Source organism: Paroedura picta, chromosome 14, assembly GCF_049243985.1.
Source record: "Paroedura picta isolate Pp20150507F chromosome 14, Ppicta_v3.0, whole genome shotgun sequence".
NCBI lineage: Eukaryota > Metazoa > Chordata > Lepidosauria > Squamata > Gekkonidae > Paroedura > Paroedura picta.
The window spans coordinates 5,429,520-5,447,058 of record NC_135382.1 but is presented as its reverse complement, the minus strand read 5'-3'; the positions used below and the strand labels follow the sequence as shown (position 1 = coordinate 5,447,058).

Here is a 17,539-nt window from a genome sequence, read left to right as displayed (position 1 = left end):
GAGGATGCAGAAAAAGCAGAAAAGCTTAGTGCCTATTTTACATCTGTTTTTTCCCGCAGGTCAAAGTGTTTAGGCACATCTAGAGATGGCCGTAGCCAAAGGATAGTGTCTGAGTGGCAGGTTAACATGGATAGAGAGGTTGTCGAGAGGCATTTAGCTGTACTGGATTAGTTCAAATCCCCTGGTCCGGATGAAATGCACCCGAGAGTGCTCAAAGAACTTTCCAGAGAACTTGCACAGCCCTTGTCCATCATCTTCGGAACCTCTTTAAGGACTGGAGATGTCCCGGAGGACTGGAAGAGAGCAAACGTTATTCCGATCTTCAAAAAAGGGAGGAAGGATGACCCGGGAAACTACAGACCAGTGAGTCTGATCTTTGTTGTGGGGTAGATAATGGAGCAGATATTAAAGGGAGCGATCTGCAAACATCTGGAGGACAATTTGGTGATCCAAGGAAGTCAGCATGGATTTGTCTCCAACAGGTCCTGCCAGACCAACCTGGTTTCCTTTTTTGACCAAGTAACAGGTTTGCTGGATCGGGGAAATTCGGTTGATGTTGTTTACTTGGATTTTAGTAAAGCTTTTGACAAGGTTCCCCATGATTTTCTGATGGATAAGTTGAAGGACTGCAATCTGGATTTTGAGATAGTTAAGTGGATAGGGAATTGGTTAGAGAACCGCACTCAAAGAGTTGTTGTCAATGGTGTTTCATCAGACTGGAGAGAGGTGAGTAGCGGGGTACCTCAGGGCTCGGTGCTCGGCCCGGTACTTTTTAACATATTTATTAATGATCTAGATAAGGGGGTGGAGGGACTACTCATCAAGTTTGCAGATGACACCAAATTGGGAGGACTGGCAAATACTCCGGAAGATAGATAGTTCAACGAGATCTGAACACAATGGAAAAATGGGCAAATGAGAACAAGATGCAATTTAATAAAGATAAATGTAAAGTTCTGCATCTGGGTCAGAAAAATGAAAAGCATGCCTACTGGATGGGGGATACGCTTCTAGGTAGCACTGTGTGTGAACGAGACCTTGGGGTACTTGTGGATTGTAAACTAAACATGAGCAGGCAATGTGATGCAGCGGTAAAAAAGGCAAATGCCATTTTGGGCTGTATCAACAGGGGCATCACATCAAAATCACAAGATGTCATAGTCCCATTGTATACGGCACTGGTCAGACCACACCTGGAGTACTGTGTGCAATTCTGGAGACCTCACTTCAAGAAGGACGTAGATAAAATTGAAAGGGTACAGAGGAGAGCGACGAAGATGATCTGGGGCCAAGGGACCAAGCCCTATGAAGATAGGTTGAGGGACTTGGGAATGTTCAGCCTGGAGAAAAGGAGGTTGAGAGGGGACATGATAGCCCTCTTTAAGTATTTGAAAGGTTGTCACTTGGAGGAGGGCAGGACACGCAGTAATGGGTTTAAACTTCAAGTACAACGATATAGGCTAGATATCAGGAAAAAGTTTTTCACAGTCAGAGTAGTTCAGCAGTGGAATAGGCTGCCCAAGGAGGTGGTGAGCTCCCCCTCACTGGCAGACTTCAAGCAAAGGTTGGATACACACTTTTCTTGGATGCTTTAGGATGCTTTGGGCTGATCCTGCATTGAGCAGGGGGTTGGACTAGATGGCCTGTATGGCCCCTTCCAACTCTATGATTCTATGATTTTATGAAGTCAGAGCGTTTGTTGTTATACAACTCACATCCCAGAATGATATGGCAAACTGAGTCTGGTTCTGTATGGCAATACCTGTAAATTCTTTCATTGTGGGGAATTCTCCTATACCTGCCTTCAACCATTGCAGAAGGAAATACGTTTAGTCTGGCTAACATAAACGCTATGATCCTCTCCAGAGTTAGCTAAAGAATCAAGGTCAATGCCTATGGATTTAATTTTAGAGGCAATGACAATGGACCATTTCGAAGTATAGTGGTCATATGGAAGAAGTGCAAGGAGACTATTTGGCGGGGGACTAAAGAAAATATGGAGCCAGTATTTGATGGATAAAATCAAAGCACGTGATTCAATAGTGTGTAGACCCAGCTTGGTGCATAAAGTCAAATACGTTACCGAATTCGGTAAGCCTAAAATTCTGCGGTAGAAAGCTGCAGACATACAATCAGCTTTTTTATTCAGAGACTGGATCCATACAGGAATCCCAGTTGAGGGATCACAGAGGTTTGAAAAACCCGAAGAGCCACAGGCACATATTGGTTGCCCTTCTGGAAGTGGAAGCGACTAATGGCCTGTGATTTATTCTTGGCCAAGGAAAGACTAATATTACGGTGGGGAGACCATGTTAGGTTATCAATCCACCTGACAGAATTAGGATCCATACCGCATTTTACCAACTTGTCAAAGCCTGCCTTTTTATAGAGCCTTCTGTGGTGCAAGGAAAAATGCTACTTTCCAGACACATGGAACAGGCCACACCCACTCTCGCTCACTCAGCCGGCCAAGGGCTCTTGCCGGCCTTTACCCCGGGATGCTCCCCAGGACACATGTGCTACTGTGTACAGACCTTAGGTCTTGCCAGACAGGTTTAGTGTGGGCAGGATGGAAACTTTCTGGTTTTCTTCCACAAGCACAGAAAGTTTTGGAAAAACACAAAAAGGATCCTTCTGACTTCTTGGGTTGTAAGCAGGAGGTGTCAGAAAAGTTACCACAGGGATAACTGGCTTGTGGCGGCCAAGCGTTCATGTCGATGTCGCTTTTTGATCCTTCGATGTCGGCTCTTCCTATCATTCTGAAGCAGAATTCACCAAGCGTTGGATTGTTCACCCATTAATAGGGAACATGAGCTGGGATTAGACCGTTGTGAGACAGGTTAGTTTTACCCAACTGATGATGTGTTGTTGCCATAGTAATCCTGCTCACTACAAGAGGAACTGCAGCTTCAGACATTAGGTGCATTTGCTTAGCTGAGGAGCCAAAGGGGTGAAGCTACCATCTGTGAGATTATGACTGAATGCCTCTGAATCCCCCCTAAGTGTAACGACACCGCAGTGCCAAGGAGCCTCAGTAGGCCTCGAGTAGCCGGGCCGCCTAGCCCAGTGTGGAGAACCACCAGCCTAGGGAGCGGATCGCGGCCGGAAGGGGATTGCCTCTCACCCATAGCGCACTGCAATTTCATGGAGAACCTGGTGCTAAATCATGCATAGACAACCTGATTCTGGATCAAGTTTTCATACGTAGTAGAGCAGCTTCCTTGCTGCGATCTATTGAAAGTCAGCCCTCGACACAGGCTTTTGTTTTTCCCTGCTGAGAGGCGTAGTAGCCGAAGTGTGTAGACCAGACTTGCTGTCTTGAGAGGCCTGCTGCCTACCTGGTGAACGCATAAAGTCTGTCACAGAACGACTGGACAGGCTCATCTAGCCCACTGATCATTATCCCTTCCTTCTCATCCATGTATGAACAAATAATACTGCCCAGCAGAGAATGGATCATATTAAGACAGACTTTGTGGATCTGGGGAAAAAGGTAAAGGACCTGGGAGCGCAGGTTGTGTTTTCATCAGTCCTTCCTGTAAATGGCCGTGGCTTAGGAAGAGAGAGAAAAATCATGCAAGTAAATGACTGGCCATGTCACTGGGTTCGTTGGGAAAGGTTTGGATTTCTGGATCGTGGTCTCCGATGTCAGTATGAGGGGCTACTATCAGGAGATACTGTGCACCTCACAAGGAATGGAAAAAGTATTTTTGGGAAGACCCTTGCACACCTGGTAAAGAGGGCTTTAAACTAGATCCAAAGGGGGACAAAGACATAAATTCAGAACTTGGTGTGATGGCAAGAACTCAAGATGAGAAGATTGCAAATCAAAAGGCAATGGCACATAAGCAGAAAACTACTAACTTGCAAGGAAGTTCAAAAACCAAAAACATAGGACACACAAGAAATGGATTACTGGAGAGAGGTGAGTAGCGGGGTACCTCAGGGCTCAGTGCTTGGCCCGGTACTTTTTAACATATTTATTAATGATCTAGATGAGGGGGTGGAGGGACTACTCATCAAGTTTGCAGATGACACCAAATTGGGAGGACTGGCAAATACTCCGGAAGATAGAGACAGAATTCAACGAGATCTGAACACAATGGAAAAATGGGCAAATGAGAACAAGATGCAATTTAATAAAGATAAGTGTAAAGTTCTGCATCTGGGTCAGAAAAATGAAAAGCATGCCTACTGGATGGGGGATACGCTTCTAGGTAACACTGTGTGTGAACGAGACCTTGGGGTACTTGTGGATTGTAAACTAAACATGAGCAGGCAGTGTGATGCAGCGGTAAAAAAGGCAAATGCCATTTTGGGCTGTATCAACAGAGGCATCACATCAAAATCACAAGATGTCATAGTCCCATTGTATACGGCACTGGTCAGACCACACTTGGAGTACTGTGTGCAGTTCTGGAGGCCTCACTTCAAGAAGGACGTAGATAAAATTGAAAGGGTACAGAGGAGAGCGACGAAGATGAACTGGGGCCAAGGGACCAAGCCCTATGAAGATAGGTTGAGGGACTTGGGAATGTTCAGCTTGGAGAAAAGGAGGTTGAGAGGGGACATGATAGCCCTCTTTAAGTATTTGAAAGGTTGTCACTTGGAGGAGGGCAGGATGCTGTTTCTGTTGGCTGCAGAGGAGAGGACACGCAGTAATGGGTTTAAACTTCAAATACAACGATATAGGCTAGATATCAGGAAAAAGTTTTTCACAGTCAGAGTAGTTCAGCAGTGGAATAGGCTGCCTAAGGAGGTGGTGAGCTCCCCCTCACTGGCAGTCTTCAAGCAAAGGTTGGATACACACTTTTCTTGGATGCTTTAGGATGCTTAGGGCTAATCCTGTGTTGAGCATGGGGTTGGACTAGATGGCCTGTATGGCCCCTTCCAACTCTATGATTCTATGATTCTATGACAATGTCTCTACACCAATGCACAGTGTAAGGGATACAAGCAGCAGGAACTAGTAGTCCTAACGGAGGAAGGGGCTATGACCTAATAGGAATCACAGAAACTTGGTGGGATAATACTCACAATTGGAATACTAGAATCAAGGGGTGCAATCTATTCAAAAGACAAGAAAAGAAGGGGGGAGGTGTAGCAATATATGTTAGGAATATTTGTGAAGAAATACAGGTACCTGAGCATGAAAGTTCAGTTGAGTGTATTTGGTTAAATATAATGAGAGCGGTATTATTGTGGGGGTCTGCTACAGACTACCAAGCTAGACAGAGGACTTGAATGAGATACTGCTAGACAAAATTACATAATTTTCAAGGAGGGGGGAAACAGTGGTCGTGGGTGACTTCAATTACCCAGATATCTGTTGGAAGACCAACTCTGCTAAAAATACAAACTACGTTAATTTCTTAACTTGTCTTGCTGACAGCTTCATTTCCCAGAAAGTAGAGAGGGGAACCAGGGGCTCTGCTATTTTAGACTTGATTCTCATCAACAGGGAAGAATTGGCCTCAGGATGGTTAAATTTTGGAACAAAATATATGTAGAACTTAAGAAAATGCTGGGTGTTAACTTCAAAAAGAAACCAGAACTATTTCTATTAGGTATAACGAGAGATGAAATACCTAAAGAATTGAATATATTGTTATTGTATGCCATAACAGCAGCCAGAATGGTGGTAGAAAAAGTTTGGAAAACAAAGGAGACCCCATCGCTGGAGGATTGGAAAATGAAATTATTGGATTTTTCAAAAATGGCTAGACTCACAGCATTGTTTAAGGACACAGACTTAGAAAAGTATAAAAATCAATGGAGACCATTTTGGAATTATATGGGGAAAACATATAAATTTGGAGTGGGAATTCTCAGTTGAGATTTAAATAGGAGGTTCAGAATTTGTCTATTTGCATCTGTCTCAGTGTACAAAAATTATACAATATGTTGTATAAAGTGTTACTGGAAGTTTAACCATGTTATATTGGAAGAACACAAGATTTATGTTATTATGGAAATGTATTATTAATAAAATTACTAATAAAATTAATTAAAAAAACAGGGAAGAATTGGTAGATGAGGTGGAAGTAGTGGGCACACTTGGTAGCAGTGACCATGTGGTTTTGGAATTTTCAATTGTGGGAAAGAGAAAACCTTTACATAGTAGGATGTATAGACTGGACTTCAAGAAATCTGATTTTAACAGACTTAAAGTTGGGTAGAGTCCCGTGGTCAGAAAGACTTAAAGAGATGGGAGTCCAAGAGGGCTGGGAGGTTCTTAAAAATGTAATACTGAAGGCTCAATCACAAACAATTCCCTTGAGAAGAAAAGATGGAAGGAGCCTAAGGAAGCCAAGTTGGCTCCATAAGCAGTTGTCAAATGATTTGAGGAATAAAAAAGAGTCATTTAGGAAATGGAAGGAAGGCCTAATTACCAAGGATGAGTATAAACAAATAACCAATAATTGTAGGGACAGGGTTAGAAAAGCTCTATATGAGCTTAGGCTAGCAAGAAGTGCTAAACAGAGCAAAAAAAAAAGGCTTCTTTAGTTATATTTCAAAGAAGAAAAAGAATAGAGACATGGTAGGAGCATTATAAGGACAAGAAAGTGAAATTATAACAGACTAGTAGCTTAAGCCCGTTGTAGGCAGAAATACAACGGGCGCTAGAATGGTGTGAGGGTGGAGTGTAATGCGTTGACATCTTGGGCTTGAAGGGCGGGAGGAGAAAGATGCAGTGGCCAGAATACTGGAGGGACCCCTGGCATAAACCCCCACTGGCATAAAGCCCCCAAATTCGGTGAAAGTCCACAACATATAAAGCTCCCCTGTGCAGGCGAGGCTTTGCAGAGCCCAGGGAGTTCTGTTTGTCCCACCGTCTCTCCTCTGTCCCTCTGCAAGGTCTGCTTCTACCTGTCGGCTAAAACAGTTGTCAAATGTGCATCAGGAAAGGAGATAGCCAAGGCACAGGAAGTTGGGTGACAGAGATGTTTCCTCTCTGGATAAGAATATCCCATCCAGGTGGAGGCAATATGTTCAGGGGGGAGGGGAGTGTCTTCCCATCCCCCAAAAGTAGGAGCAGGGAGGGAAAAGAGTGGGTTAAGGTGCCCTCTACATCTCCTGGCCAAGTATGGCGAGGCCAAGATTAGGCATGGTGTTCGCTTCATTTCCATACTGGAGAGAGATAAAGAAATAAAGGACTGCAGAAGCCTTCCAGGTGTGAGCAGAAACTAACCGGGGGGGGGGGGTGAAGGTAGATTTCATTCGAAACCCAGGAGGCAAAATATCAAAGTGTCGCCCCAGCCAGTCAAAGTCTGTGTTTTCTCTGTCCGAGGCAGTAGCCGAAGCAAAACACACACGCACACACTGGGGGGGGGGGGGACTGTAGTCATTGTTTCTTGTAGTCAAAGAGAGAGAGAGAGAGAAAGAGAGAGGGAGAGAGACTGTGAGGCAACCAAGAAGAGTCGCATTGCATTTTGCAAATCCTTCGCACAATGGAATGTGGCAGTGATCTTAAAGAGGAGCAAAACTTTTAATGCAGTTAGAGAACCTCCGCTTTGATTAGATAGGGGTGTTAGCTTTTTTCTTGTTTTTCTTGGGCAGAGAAAGAACTGAGCCGTGCTCTTAAAGTTGGCACAACATTCCAATATTGGAGGGGTGTTTTGTCATTAAAAATGTGGGGAGATTTTGTTTTTGGAGGGGGGCGGAGCAGAGTTGCTGGATGACCTTTTCACACTCCCTGCCTCCTCCTTTTCAAAGCTCTGTACCTCCAAAGATTTTCGGGAAGCGGAAGGGGGGAAGCAGGAAAGCAACCCAGTAGAAAGATAGCAAAAGCAAAGAAGGGTTTTGTTTTTTTTTGGGGGGGGGGTGCTTGTATCAGAGAATGGCAAGATGCGAGGCTGGAGTGGTCTATGGAAAGAAGGGAAGGGAAGAAGGAGGGAGAAGAACAGGAGTGATGAAGGCGAGGGGTGAAGGAAGAGAGGAAGGAGGGAAGAAGAGAGCTAAGGGAGGCTTGTGGTGGGGAGCACAGGGAGAGGCGCCGCTCACCCTACAGGCATTCTTCGAGTGTTTTTAAGGCGGCGCGCTGCGGAGCGCCTTCCCCGGGGCTCGGGGAGCGTTTTCAAGGCGGCGGGCAGTTTTGAATACGCTCCCCAAGCCCCGGGGAAGGTCTGGGGAGCCATTGTCGGGGCCGGGGTCCAGGGAGCCTACCTTCGCTCTCGGCGGCCAGAGCGAAGGAAAGCTCTGGTGGGGGGTGGGGTGGGTTGGTTTTTGGCCGGGCAAGCAGCCAATCAGCAGCCGCGCGCAGCTTGGGGGTGGGGCCAATCGGCACCCTTCCTCATCCCGGACAGGGCCCACCTTCGAGGCCCTTACTCCTTTATTTAGGCCGCGGCGCCGCAGGGCTATGTTTAAAGATGATGAAGAGAGGGCTGAACTGCTTAGCTCCTATTTCTCCTCAAGTCATCTCTTGTGAGGGAAATATTGTTCAGTGTGGAAAAAACGTAACACAACATGGGGGATTGGAATGGTGGCCTAGGATCACTGTTGGGGCAGTCCACAAAGACCTAGTTTCTTTAAATGAAACAAAGTTTTCTGGGCTAGATGAAATGCATCCAAGAGTATTAAAAGAACTTGCAGATGCAATCTCTGAACCTCTGCCCATTATTTTTGACACTTCTTGGAGAACAGGTGAGGTGCCAGATGATTGGAGGTGGGGAAATGTTGTCCCCATCTTCAAGAAAGGGAAAAAAGACGGGAAAAAGGGAACCCGGGTAACTACTGACCTGTCAGCTTGACATCTGTAGCTGACAAAATTTTGGAACAAATCATCAAACAGTTAGTCCTTGAGCAGATGGAACAGAGAGCTGTGATTTCTAAGACTCAGCATGGGTTTCGCAAGAACAAATCATGTCAGACCAACCTTATCTCTTTTTTTAAAAAAAATGATTACCTTGCTGGATCACAGGAATGCTGTGGACATAGTTTATCTGGATTTCAGTAAAGCTTTTGATAAGGTTCTACATGATATTCTAGTTGACAAGTTGGTAAAATGCGGTATGGATCCTAATTCTGTCAGGTGGATTGATAACTGGTTGACAGATCGTATCCAAAGGGTACTTGTCAATGGTTCAGCATCCTCTTGGAGAAGAGTGACAAGTGGAGTTCCCAGGGATCTGTCCTGGGGCCTGTGTTGTTCAACATATTTATAAATGATTTGGATGAAGGTTTCGAGGGGATACTTATTAAATTTGCAGATTATACTAAACTGGGAGGGGTAGGAAATACAACCAAAGACAGAATCAGAATACAGGATGAACTTGATAGGCTCAAGAAGTGGACTAAACTGAATAAAATGAAGTTCAATAGGGACAAATGTAAAGTTCTGCATTTAGGTAGGAAAAACCAAACACACCAATATAGAATGGGGGAGACTTATCATGGCAGCAGCATATGCGAAAAGGATCAAAGGCCATACATTGAAAATGAGTCAACAGTGTGACTCGGTGGCTAAAAAGGCAAATGGGATTTGGGACTGTATAAAACAGAGTATTGTTTCCAGATTGTGGGTGGTGATGCTACCGCTTTAGTCTGCTCCGGTTCGGCCAAACTTGAGCGTGTCCAGAGGAGGGCAACAAAGATGGTGAGGGGTTCGGAGGCCAAGACGTATGAAGAATGATTGGGGGAGCTTGGTCTGTTTAGCCTAGAGAGGAGACGACTGAGAGGGGATTTGATAACCATCTTCAAATATTGAAAAGGCTGCCATATGGATGAAACAGTTTTTCTCTCTTGCCCCAGAGAGACGGACCAGAACCAATGGGATGAAAATAATTCAGAAGAAATACCATCTAAATATCAGGAAGAAGTTCCTGACAGAGCGGTTTCTCAGTGGAACAGGCTTCTCCATCTTTGGAAATTTTTAAACAGAGGCTGGATAGCCATCTGACGGCTTAAGGGGGTAGCAGGTTACAGTGGATGAGTGATAAGGTTGTGAGTGTCCTGCATAGTGCAGGGGGTTGGACTAGATGGCCCATGAGGTCCCTTCCAACTCTATTATTCTATGACTCTATGATTCTGGTCGTCCCGGGAGCCAATTTATTGCTACATTACCTTTTGCAGGCTTGATACCTTTTAATCAGACACATGAAATTAAACCTGTCAGCCGACATATTAAACATAATATGTGAAAATTGAGTTAAAATGTCATGAGATCCAAGAGTTAGTCCACAGCAATTTTATGAGTAACCTGCAAATGTTCAGAATGATGATAGTATATGGTGCATTCATCACTGACAGAAACAGGACCCGACACAAAAATGTTCAGAAATCCGTGGGAGAACTTTTGAGTTGACTAGACTCCAAGCTTCTAATCTGAAAGTCACAATTTTTCAAGAAAAGCCCAACGAGATCCCAACAAGAATGGCTGGACTACAACTCATTAACATGTTTGATTGCATCAACTGCAAGTTAAGATCAAATGACCCCTTTCTTACCTTCTGCAAGCAAAAAACTCTCTTAACATAACTAGGGTTATCAACAGCACAATCCTCAGCAAAGCTGCACTTTACTGAAGTCAATGGACTGAGCAGGGTGCAACCCTGCTTTGATCTGCACTGCAGGTTACCACCATTCACAGCTGCCTCAAAGGGGTACTTCCCCTCTATTTGAGTACTTGTTCTGTTTAGAAAATAGATGCAGCAGTCCCTCCTCCAGGAAGCTTTTAATCATCCCCACCCCCCAGTCTCAGCAGAACTGTCTCCCTTACAATATTTGGCCACGTTTTTTTGGGAACTTACTGGGATTGTGGCAGGTGAAAACTGTATGGGAGAGAGAAGACGGGGAAGAGAGCCAACCCACTCCAGAATCTCTGTCAGATTTTCAGCAGCTTCTTCCACTTCCATATGGCAAAGATCTAGGCTGCTTGTGGATGGTTCTGTCCGTCTGGCAAAGCCTGGAGACTGGCCTTGAAACGGAGCACCCTCGCCGATGTAGGCCTCATTGTCCATCTGGCCAGCATCCCTGGCAGGCCTGCTGTCCCACTTGATCTGCAAGGGCGTCAAAGAAGGTTGCGTTGTACAGGTTTCTGGTGAGGAACAATGAGAAGGCCTCTCTCCTCGAGCTCTCTTGGGTTTTGGAGAGTTCTGCACCGCTTCTATGGGACAGAAGATTACCTACAGTTTAGTTTTTCTTTTTCTTCTACCTGATAGCTGAGGGTAACAAGAAGAGTTGGTTTTTATACCCTGCTTTTCACTGCTCAAAGGAGTCGCAAAGTGGCTTACAATCACCTTCCCTTCCTTTCACCTGAAGCCTGAGGGTTCCTGCGGGATGTTGAGGGGGGAGTGGTGAGTGCTGTCAGAAAATTCCTGTTCCTGGAGTCAGAGTCAAGTACAAAACAGCTGGGGCAGGAGGTGGTGCCAAACCACCATGCCTGCAGGAAGAGGGGGGCAAGGAGCCCAAAGGGGGCATAAGGAAACACAAGCACAGAGGAGCTCTTTCAGGAGGACAAGTATACCACCTTCCTCCTGGTCTGGCATTTTCTAGGTTTCTTGCTTGGTGCCCCCCACCCTGAGGGCAAGGCAGGAAGAAGCCAAGCACTTCTTCTCAAAACCAAGACAGAAAACAAAGCAGAGAAGTGCTTCACCTGACTGTGCTGCACTTGGCTGGCAGCTAGAGGAGGAACAAGATGCTGGGACAAGAAGTAGAAGGTTTCACTCCCGCAGGTAAAGGTAAAGTAAAGGTATCCCCTGTGCAAGCACCGAGTCATGTCTGACCCTTGGGGTGACGCCCTCTAGCGTTTTCTTGGCAGACTCAATACGGGGTGGTTTGCCAGTGCCTTCCCCAGTCATTACCGTTTACCCCCCAGCAAGCTGGGTACTCATTTTACCGACCTCGGAAGGATGGAAGGCTGAGTCAACCTTGAGCCGGCTGCTGGGATTGAACTCCCAGCCTCATGGGCAAAGCTGTCAGACGGCTGCCTTACCACTCTGCGCCACAAGAGGCTCTTCACTCCCGCAGCACCCCTCCATTTCCACCCCCCTCCCCCGCACACCAACTTAGCGCAGATGAAGCAAGTCAAGCACTTTTCCTTAAAGCCAGGACCTGGAGCAGAGAACTGTCTGAGCCTGGCTACTTTGGGGGAAGGAAGGCATTGGCCCCCTCCCCAGCAATGAGTAGCTGGCCCCTGACCGGCCGCCTCCTCTCTAGCTGGACAGTGGATGGGGATGAGGCGCTTCCTCCCAGGTGCCCCATGGCGCTTGGACCTGATGCAGAAGGTAACCCTGCTCCAATCTAACTGGACATGCAGATGGTATTGAAATGATACAGAATGATCCGGGTCAGGACAAAACACAGAAGGGACACTTCCTTTAAGCAGCCTGTCCTGACTTAAATCCTGGCACAAACAAGGAGTGAAAGAAAAGGGATTAACACACAAATTAAAAATATGGAAGATACATACATACATTTTATAATTTAAACACACAGAAGCAGACACCCAAGTCAGGGCTAGGTAAACTGGAGCCACTTTGCCTCTTGATGGCTTGGAGACACTACAGGCAGGAGCCCACTTCCCGTGCAAAAAACAAGCATTTACTTCTTCTTTAAGCTATCTTTCACATCCAGCACTGGGTGATAACCTCAAGGGTTCTTACAATTCATACCCAAACATATATACTTATGCCCCATCATACTAATGACCATTTTGACAGTCAATTAACAAAAAGGAGCATCTAACTCAGATATTCCCCCCCCCTCCCCAGGGCTGCACCTGGGAGGAAATCAAAGTTGGACCTTGGTGCTATTTCTCTTGAGAGGAGGCATCAAAAACTGAACTTGGAGAATTCATGGTAGCTGGAACATTAGACATCTAGAGGCCAAGAGAGCTGAACAACTTTGATTCCTCATCTCTCCAGCTGAGATGTTCACTTTTCCCAAAGAGGAAAGGATCAAGACGACCAAAAATAAGCACCAGAATGACACCTGACCTCTAGTGTCGGAGCAATCCCTTGGCAAATCCCAGCAGAGGAAGGTGGAAGAAGAGCCCATAAGAACTGCCAGCTGGTGGTGAAATGCTTGCATCCACAGTGTGATGTTCAAAAGTTAACCTGGAATAGCCTCCCCTGCACAGCTGGTTTCCTCATGTTAGACAGCAGCAGGATGCTGAACTGCTCCAGTAGGAAATGCATCCATTGATTCACAGCTGGCTTGGAAGAGACAACAGATCACCCTGCAAGCCACAACCTAGTGCCATGTCCCCACTGGATGGCAGGAGCAAGCAGAATTGGCCAGGAAACTGCACCCAGGAAAGGACAGGAATTTGAAGGTGGGGAAAGAAAACCCTTCCTTCAGACAAAAACTTAAGGATGCAGAGAAGGAAAGTTGGAGGAAGAGCAGGATTTCCTCTGCCTGTTAAGAGGCATGAGCTGAAAGGAAAGAACGGCTGCAGACATGTTTGACACCAACTTCTTGTCTTTTAGGGAAAGAAGATTTATTTAGTCTGTGAATAAACACTGACTTGTTCAGTATCTTCCTCATTTTGTACCATGTTTACCTGCTTAGTAAATGCTATTTTTGCTTTTTACATAGTCAGAGTGGTTTGCCTGCAAACATCTCCCTTGGACCATGCTCACAAGGAACTTGAGACCCTTCATGGAGGTGAGCAGTATCCAAGGCATACTTGACTGTCCACTTCATTTTATACATGTAAAAAACTGGGAATCACCCTGAAAAGCAGGGCTCCCCCAGCCAAAGCTCAGCTCCCTGATTTCACATGATTACACCAGAAATCTTGACAATCTGCAGAATCCTTCTGCTCTCTAGTGGTGAGGATGGGAAAAGCAATAGAAAGGCCCTTTGGGGAGACAGTCCAGAAGAGGAAATTTCCTTATCAGTACCAGGATGCTCCCCACAACTAGTTGTTATATATTTTGTTTCTTGTATTTGAACTATATTCATTTACTGAAATGCATTTCTCTCAAAGTACTTACTTATTTTCTCACGAGGTCTTGAATTATTGTGAAAATTAGCTGTTATGGAAGGAAAAAAAATATTCAGCATTATTTTTATTTCCTCTGAGGGAAACAAACAGCAGACAAAGAAGGATCCACTGCAATGCTTCATCTCACCTAAATAGCAGTCATTTTCGTCCATGTGACTTTTCCCTGTGGAGCTGTCAATACATAGCCAAAGTTCCTCCAACAGCAGTTTAATTTTTTCTGTCAAAAAATCCCCAAAACATTAGTGCTTAATAGTTAGAAGGCTGAAATTTGGTACCCACATAGTTGCATGACACCATTAATGGGAAGGAAACATATGTTAGTTGAGATATTTATAGTGGTCTCCCTCAAATGGGGAGTCAAACAGGTGCTCCGAAGTCCTATGCTGCCTAGGAAACAGGAAAAAACTGTACACCGTCTATTTACTTCACTAACACCTCACCTTTCTTCCCAATAGCCCATTATGCACGGAGTGGAAGGTCCGCATTCAGGGTGGAATGGCGGCGGCTAAAATCACCAATTATACACACTGCAGGCGGCAACCGGACGCAGAGTCAACGTATACTGCCGAAAAAGCCGCATTAGCAAGATGTGGAAGAAAGTGGAGCTTCCCAGGACCAGGGCGCAACCAGAAGCGGCTCCGGATTAGCTGCGTGCATAATCGGATACTCTGGGTTTTGCCGCCATTGTGTTCCATCCCGTGCGTAAGTGGTTTGCTTTGCTTCTTCCTCCTCTGCGTTCTCCATGCTGCCGTTTCAGCGGCCGTGCATAATAGGCCAATGGGAAGCAAAGCTACTTATATTGTTCTCCTCTCCTCTATCAGTTCAAGATACCCCCAGTTACTCTGGACTATTTGTAAACGCATTCCAACAAAACTGCAGATGGATTTAAATCCAACGGCTGCTTTCCAGTTTCACCAGCACCACCTCAGGAAGAGAACCTAGTTGTGAATTTGTCCAATTATTCCCTTTCAAAGGAAGAACTGGAGGGACTTTGGTTAGGTATAGGATTTGTCCCTACTCCCCAATATCGGGCTTTCAATCCACGTACTGACCTCTTGAAATTGAATAGATTGATTAAATTATGTGCTTTTTTTGGTAATTCTGATATGGAGATTGGATGTGATAAATTTAGACCTAAATCTAACTTTGTTCCAGATGTGGAAGTAAGGTAAAGGTACAGGTATACCCTGTGCAAGCACCGGGTCATGTCTGACCCTTGGGGTGACGCTCTCTAGCGTTTTCATGGCAGACTCAATACGGGGTGGTTTGCCAGTGCCTTCCCCAGTCATTACCATTTACCCCCCAAGCAAGCTGGTACTCATTTTACCGACCTCGGAAGGATGGAAGACTGAGTCAACCTTGAGACGGCTGCTGGGATTGAACTCCCAGCCTCGTGGGCAGAGCTTTCAGACTGCATGTCTGCTGCCTTTCCACTCTGTGCCACAAGAGGCTCTTAGATGTGGAGTACTCAGAGATTAATAACTTTATGGACTGTGTGTTATTGGAAATAAATAAAATGGAAAATTGATAACTTGGAGCACCATGGAATAACCTGAATAAAAACCAATTATCTCTTTTGGATGCATTAAGTAAGAACCAAGAACTGGTATTTAAACCTGCAGATTGGGGGGGGGGGGTGCCCTAGTCATAATGAACAAATCAAATTATAAACATATGGTACTCAACCTGTTGAATGATCGTTCTGCTTATTTACCAATACAGAAGGATCCTACCTTGGATATTTTTAAGATAGTTAAAACTGTAGTGGATGGTGCAACTAGTTTGGGACACAGACTCTAAATTGGCACAGTTTCTTTTATGTCAACATCCTAGAGGCCCTATATTTTATATGCTGCCTAAAATCCATAAATCTGTGTCTCCGCTTTCTGCTCATCCTATAGTCTCAGTTCCAAAGCCATTAGCTCAGGACCTTGACTCTTTTCTACAGCCTGAAATTTATAAAATTCCATATTTTAGACAAGATTCTTCACACTTTATAACCTTATTGGAAAACATGGAGATTCCCAGAGGCACTTGTATACTAACAGCAGATATTCAGGCCCTTTATACATCTATCCCCATGGAGGATGCGAGAAACACCATCTGTAAACTGCTCCGCGGTTATTAAATAAAAGAGTAAGGGCAAGTTGGGAGGAGTTAGGGCGGGCTCTATGCAGGATAAAAACTCGGAGGGGCGAATGAGGAGCCGCGAAGCGGCTCCTGATTCTCCCCTCCGAGTGTCAATCCTGGACCAAGGAGGCAATGGGGAGGCGCGCCCTCCTTGGCCGCCATACAGTATGCATCGATGCGGGGAAAGGAGCAGGACCGCTGCGTCTTTGACGCGGCGGCCCTACTCCTTTCCAGCCTCACAACCTCCCAACTTCCCGCGAAAGGGGCTGGGACAACGCGCTCCTCACCGCTGATGCCCGTCGCTGCCGCCGCCGCCGCTTCCCGCCCGTTCCCGCTCCCATACGCGCCTCCCCCAGCGTCGCCAGCCTTCCAAGCACGTTGCCGCTGCCGACCGGGCCTCGCCTGCCGCCGTCGCCCTTATGCCATTGCCACTCCCTCCCGCGGCTCCCCCACCGCTGCCAGCCTGTGAGCCGCTCCCAGAGCCGAGCCCCAGCCTTCAGAGGTTCTCCTGCTGGCCGCCGACACCACGAGCCCGCCTCTGAGCCCCAGCCTGCCCTCCAAAATGGCCGCCGACACGAGGACAACGCCGTCCAGCCGCTACAAGATCCATGGCCCTGTCTTCTGACGTCCTCCTGCTGCCCGCCAACATGAAGAGCCCGCCGCCAAGCCGCACCGACATACCAGCTCCTCCAGCTCCAACAGGTTTGCTTCCCTGCCTCACACTGCCCTTGCCTCTTCCTCGCTCTGCCCCAGGCTCACTACTTACTCCCCGCCATCCACCCGGCGCCCACCCCTCCAAACGCCCAGGGACCCCTGCCATGCTGTGCGCAGCTGCCGATGCGACCGCAGCCTACAGGGCCGTGTCCGAAGACCCCTGCCTGCCCCCCCCCCCAGGGAGGGGGAGCGCCTGCTAGCGCCCATTGTATTTTAGATACAATGGGCTTTACATCTAGTTAGGAATACTTTAGTCAATCTTAATATTACACAGCCTCCTATTGATTTTCTTATTGATCTTACAGATATGATTCTAGGAAAAAATTATTTTCAGTTGGAGCATGATTTTTTCTTCCAAATTAAGTGTGTAACCATGAAGTCACCTTAAAAGAAAAATTTTAGTCAGCTGTTTGCTCCCCGGCAGAAGTTGTTGCGAAACAGGCTGAGCTCCTGGGTCTTGTTGGAGCATCCACAAAGTGGGAGTTACTGTTCATTTGTATTACACATTATCATTGAGTTTGTATAAAGAAAATAGAAGATTGTTGATTGTGTACCTTTTGTATACCTTTTTTAATTGTAAGATTATCTGTATACCTGTTCTATTTGTATAATTATTTAGATATTGTATAATTATTTAGATATTGTAGAATTATTTAGACATTCCATTGTGGTGAGTTTATTTATTTCTTGTTGAATTTGCCACTAGGTTCCCTGTTCTCTTTATTCCACTGATGGAAGGCACTTCTG

The 17,539-nt window shown here is 46.0% G+C and overlaps 1 protein-coding gene across 4 annotated transcripts in view; it reads right to left on the bottom strand.

Annotated features, from left to right (window-relative positions):
* The window catches only part of ICE1 (interactor of little elongation complex ELL subunit 1), a 105,207-nt gene that overhangs the window by 31,594 nt on the left and 56,074 nt on the right, over positions 1–17,539 (bottom strand). For all 4 annotated transcript variants that reach the window (XR_013226512.1, XM_077310058.1, XM_077310059.1 and 1 more), the window contains 3 exons: positions 14,076–14,165; positions 13,938–13,976; positions 10,749–11,104 (listed from right to left, as the gene is read on the bottom strand). Coding sequence is in view for 3 of the 4 variants with exons in the window: in XM_077310058.1 (XP_077166173.1) it covers positions 10,749–11,104; positions 13,938–13,976; positions 14,076–14,165 (485 nt within the window). In the remaining variant the exon portion in view is untranslated. The remainder of the gene's footprint in view (positions 1–10,748; positions 11,105–13,937; positions 13,977–14,075; positions 14,166–17,539) is intronic.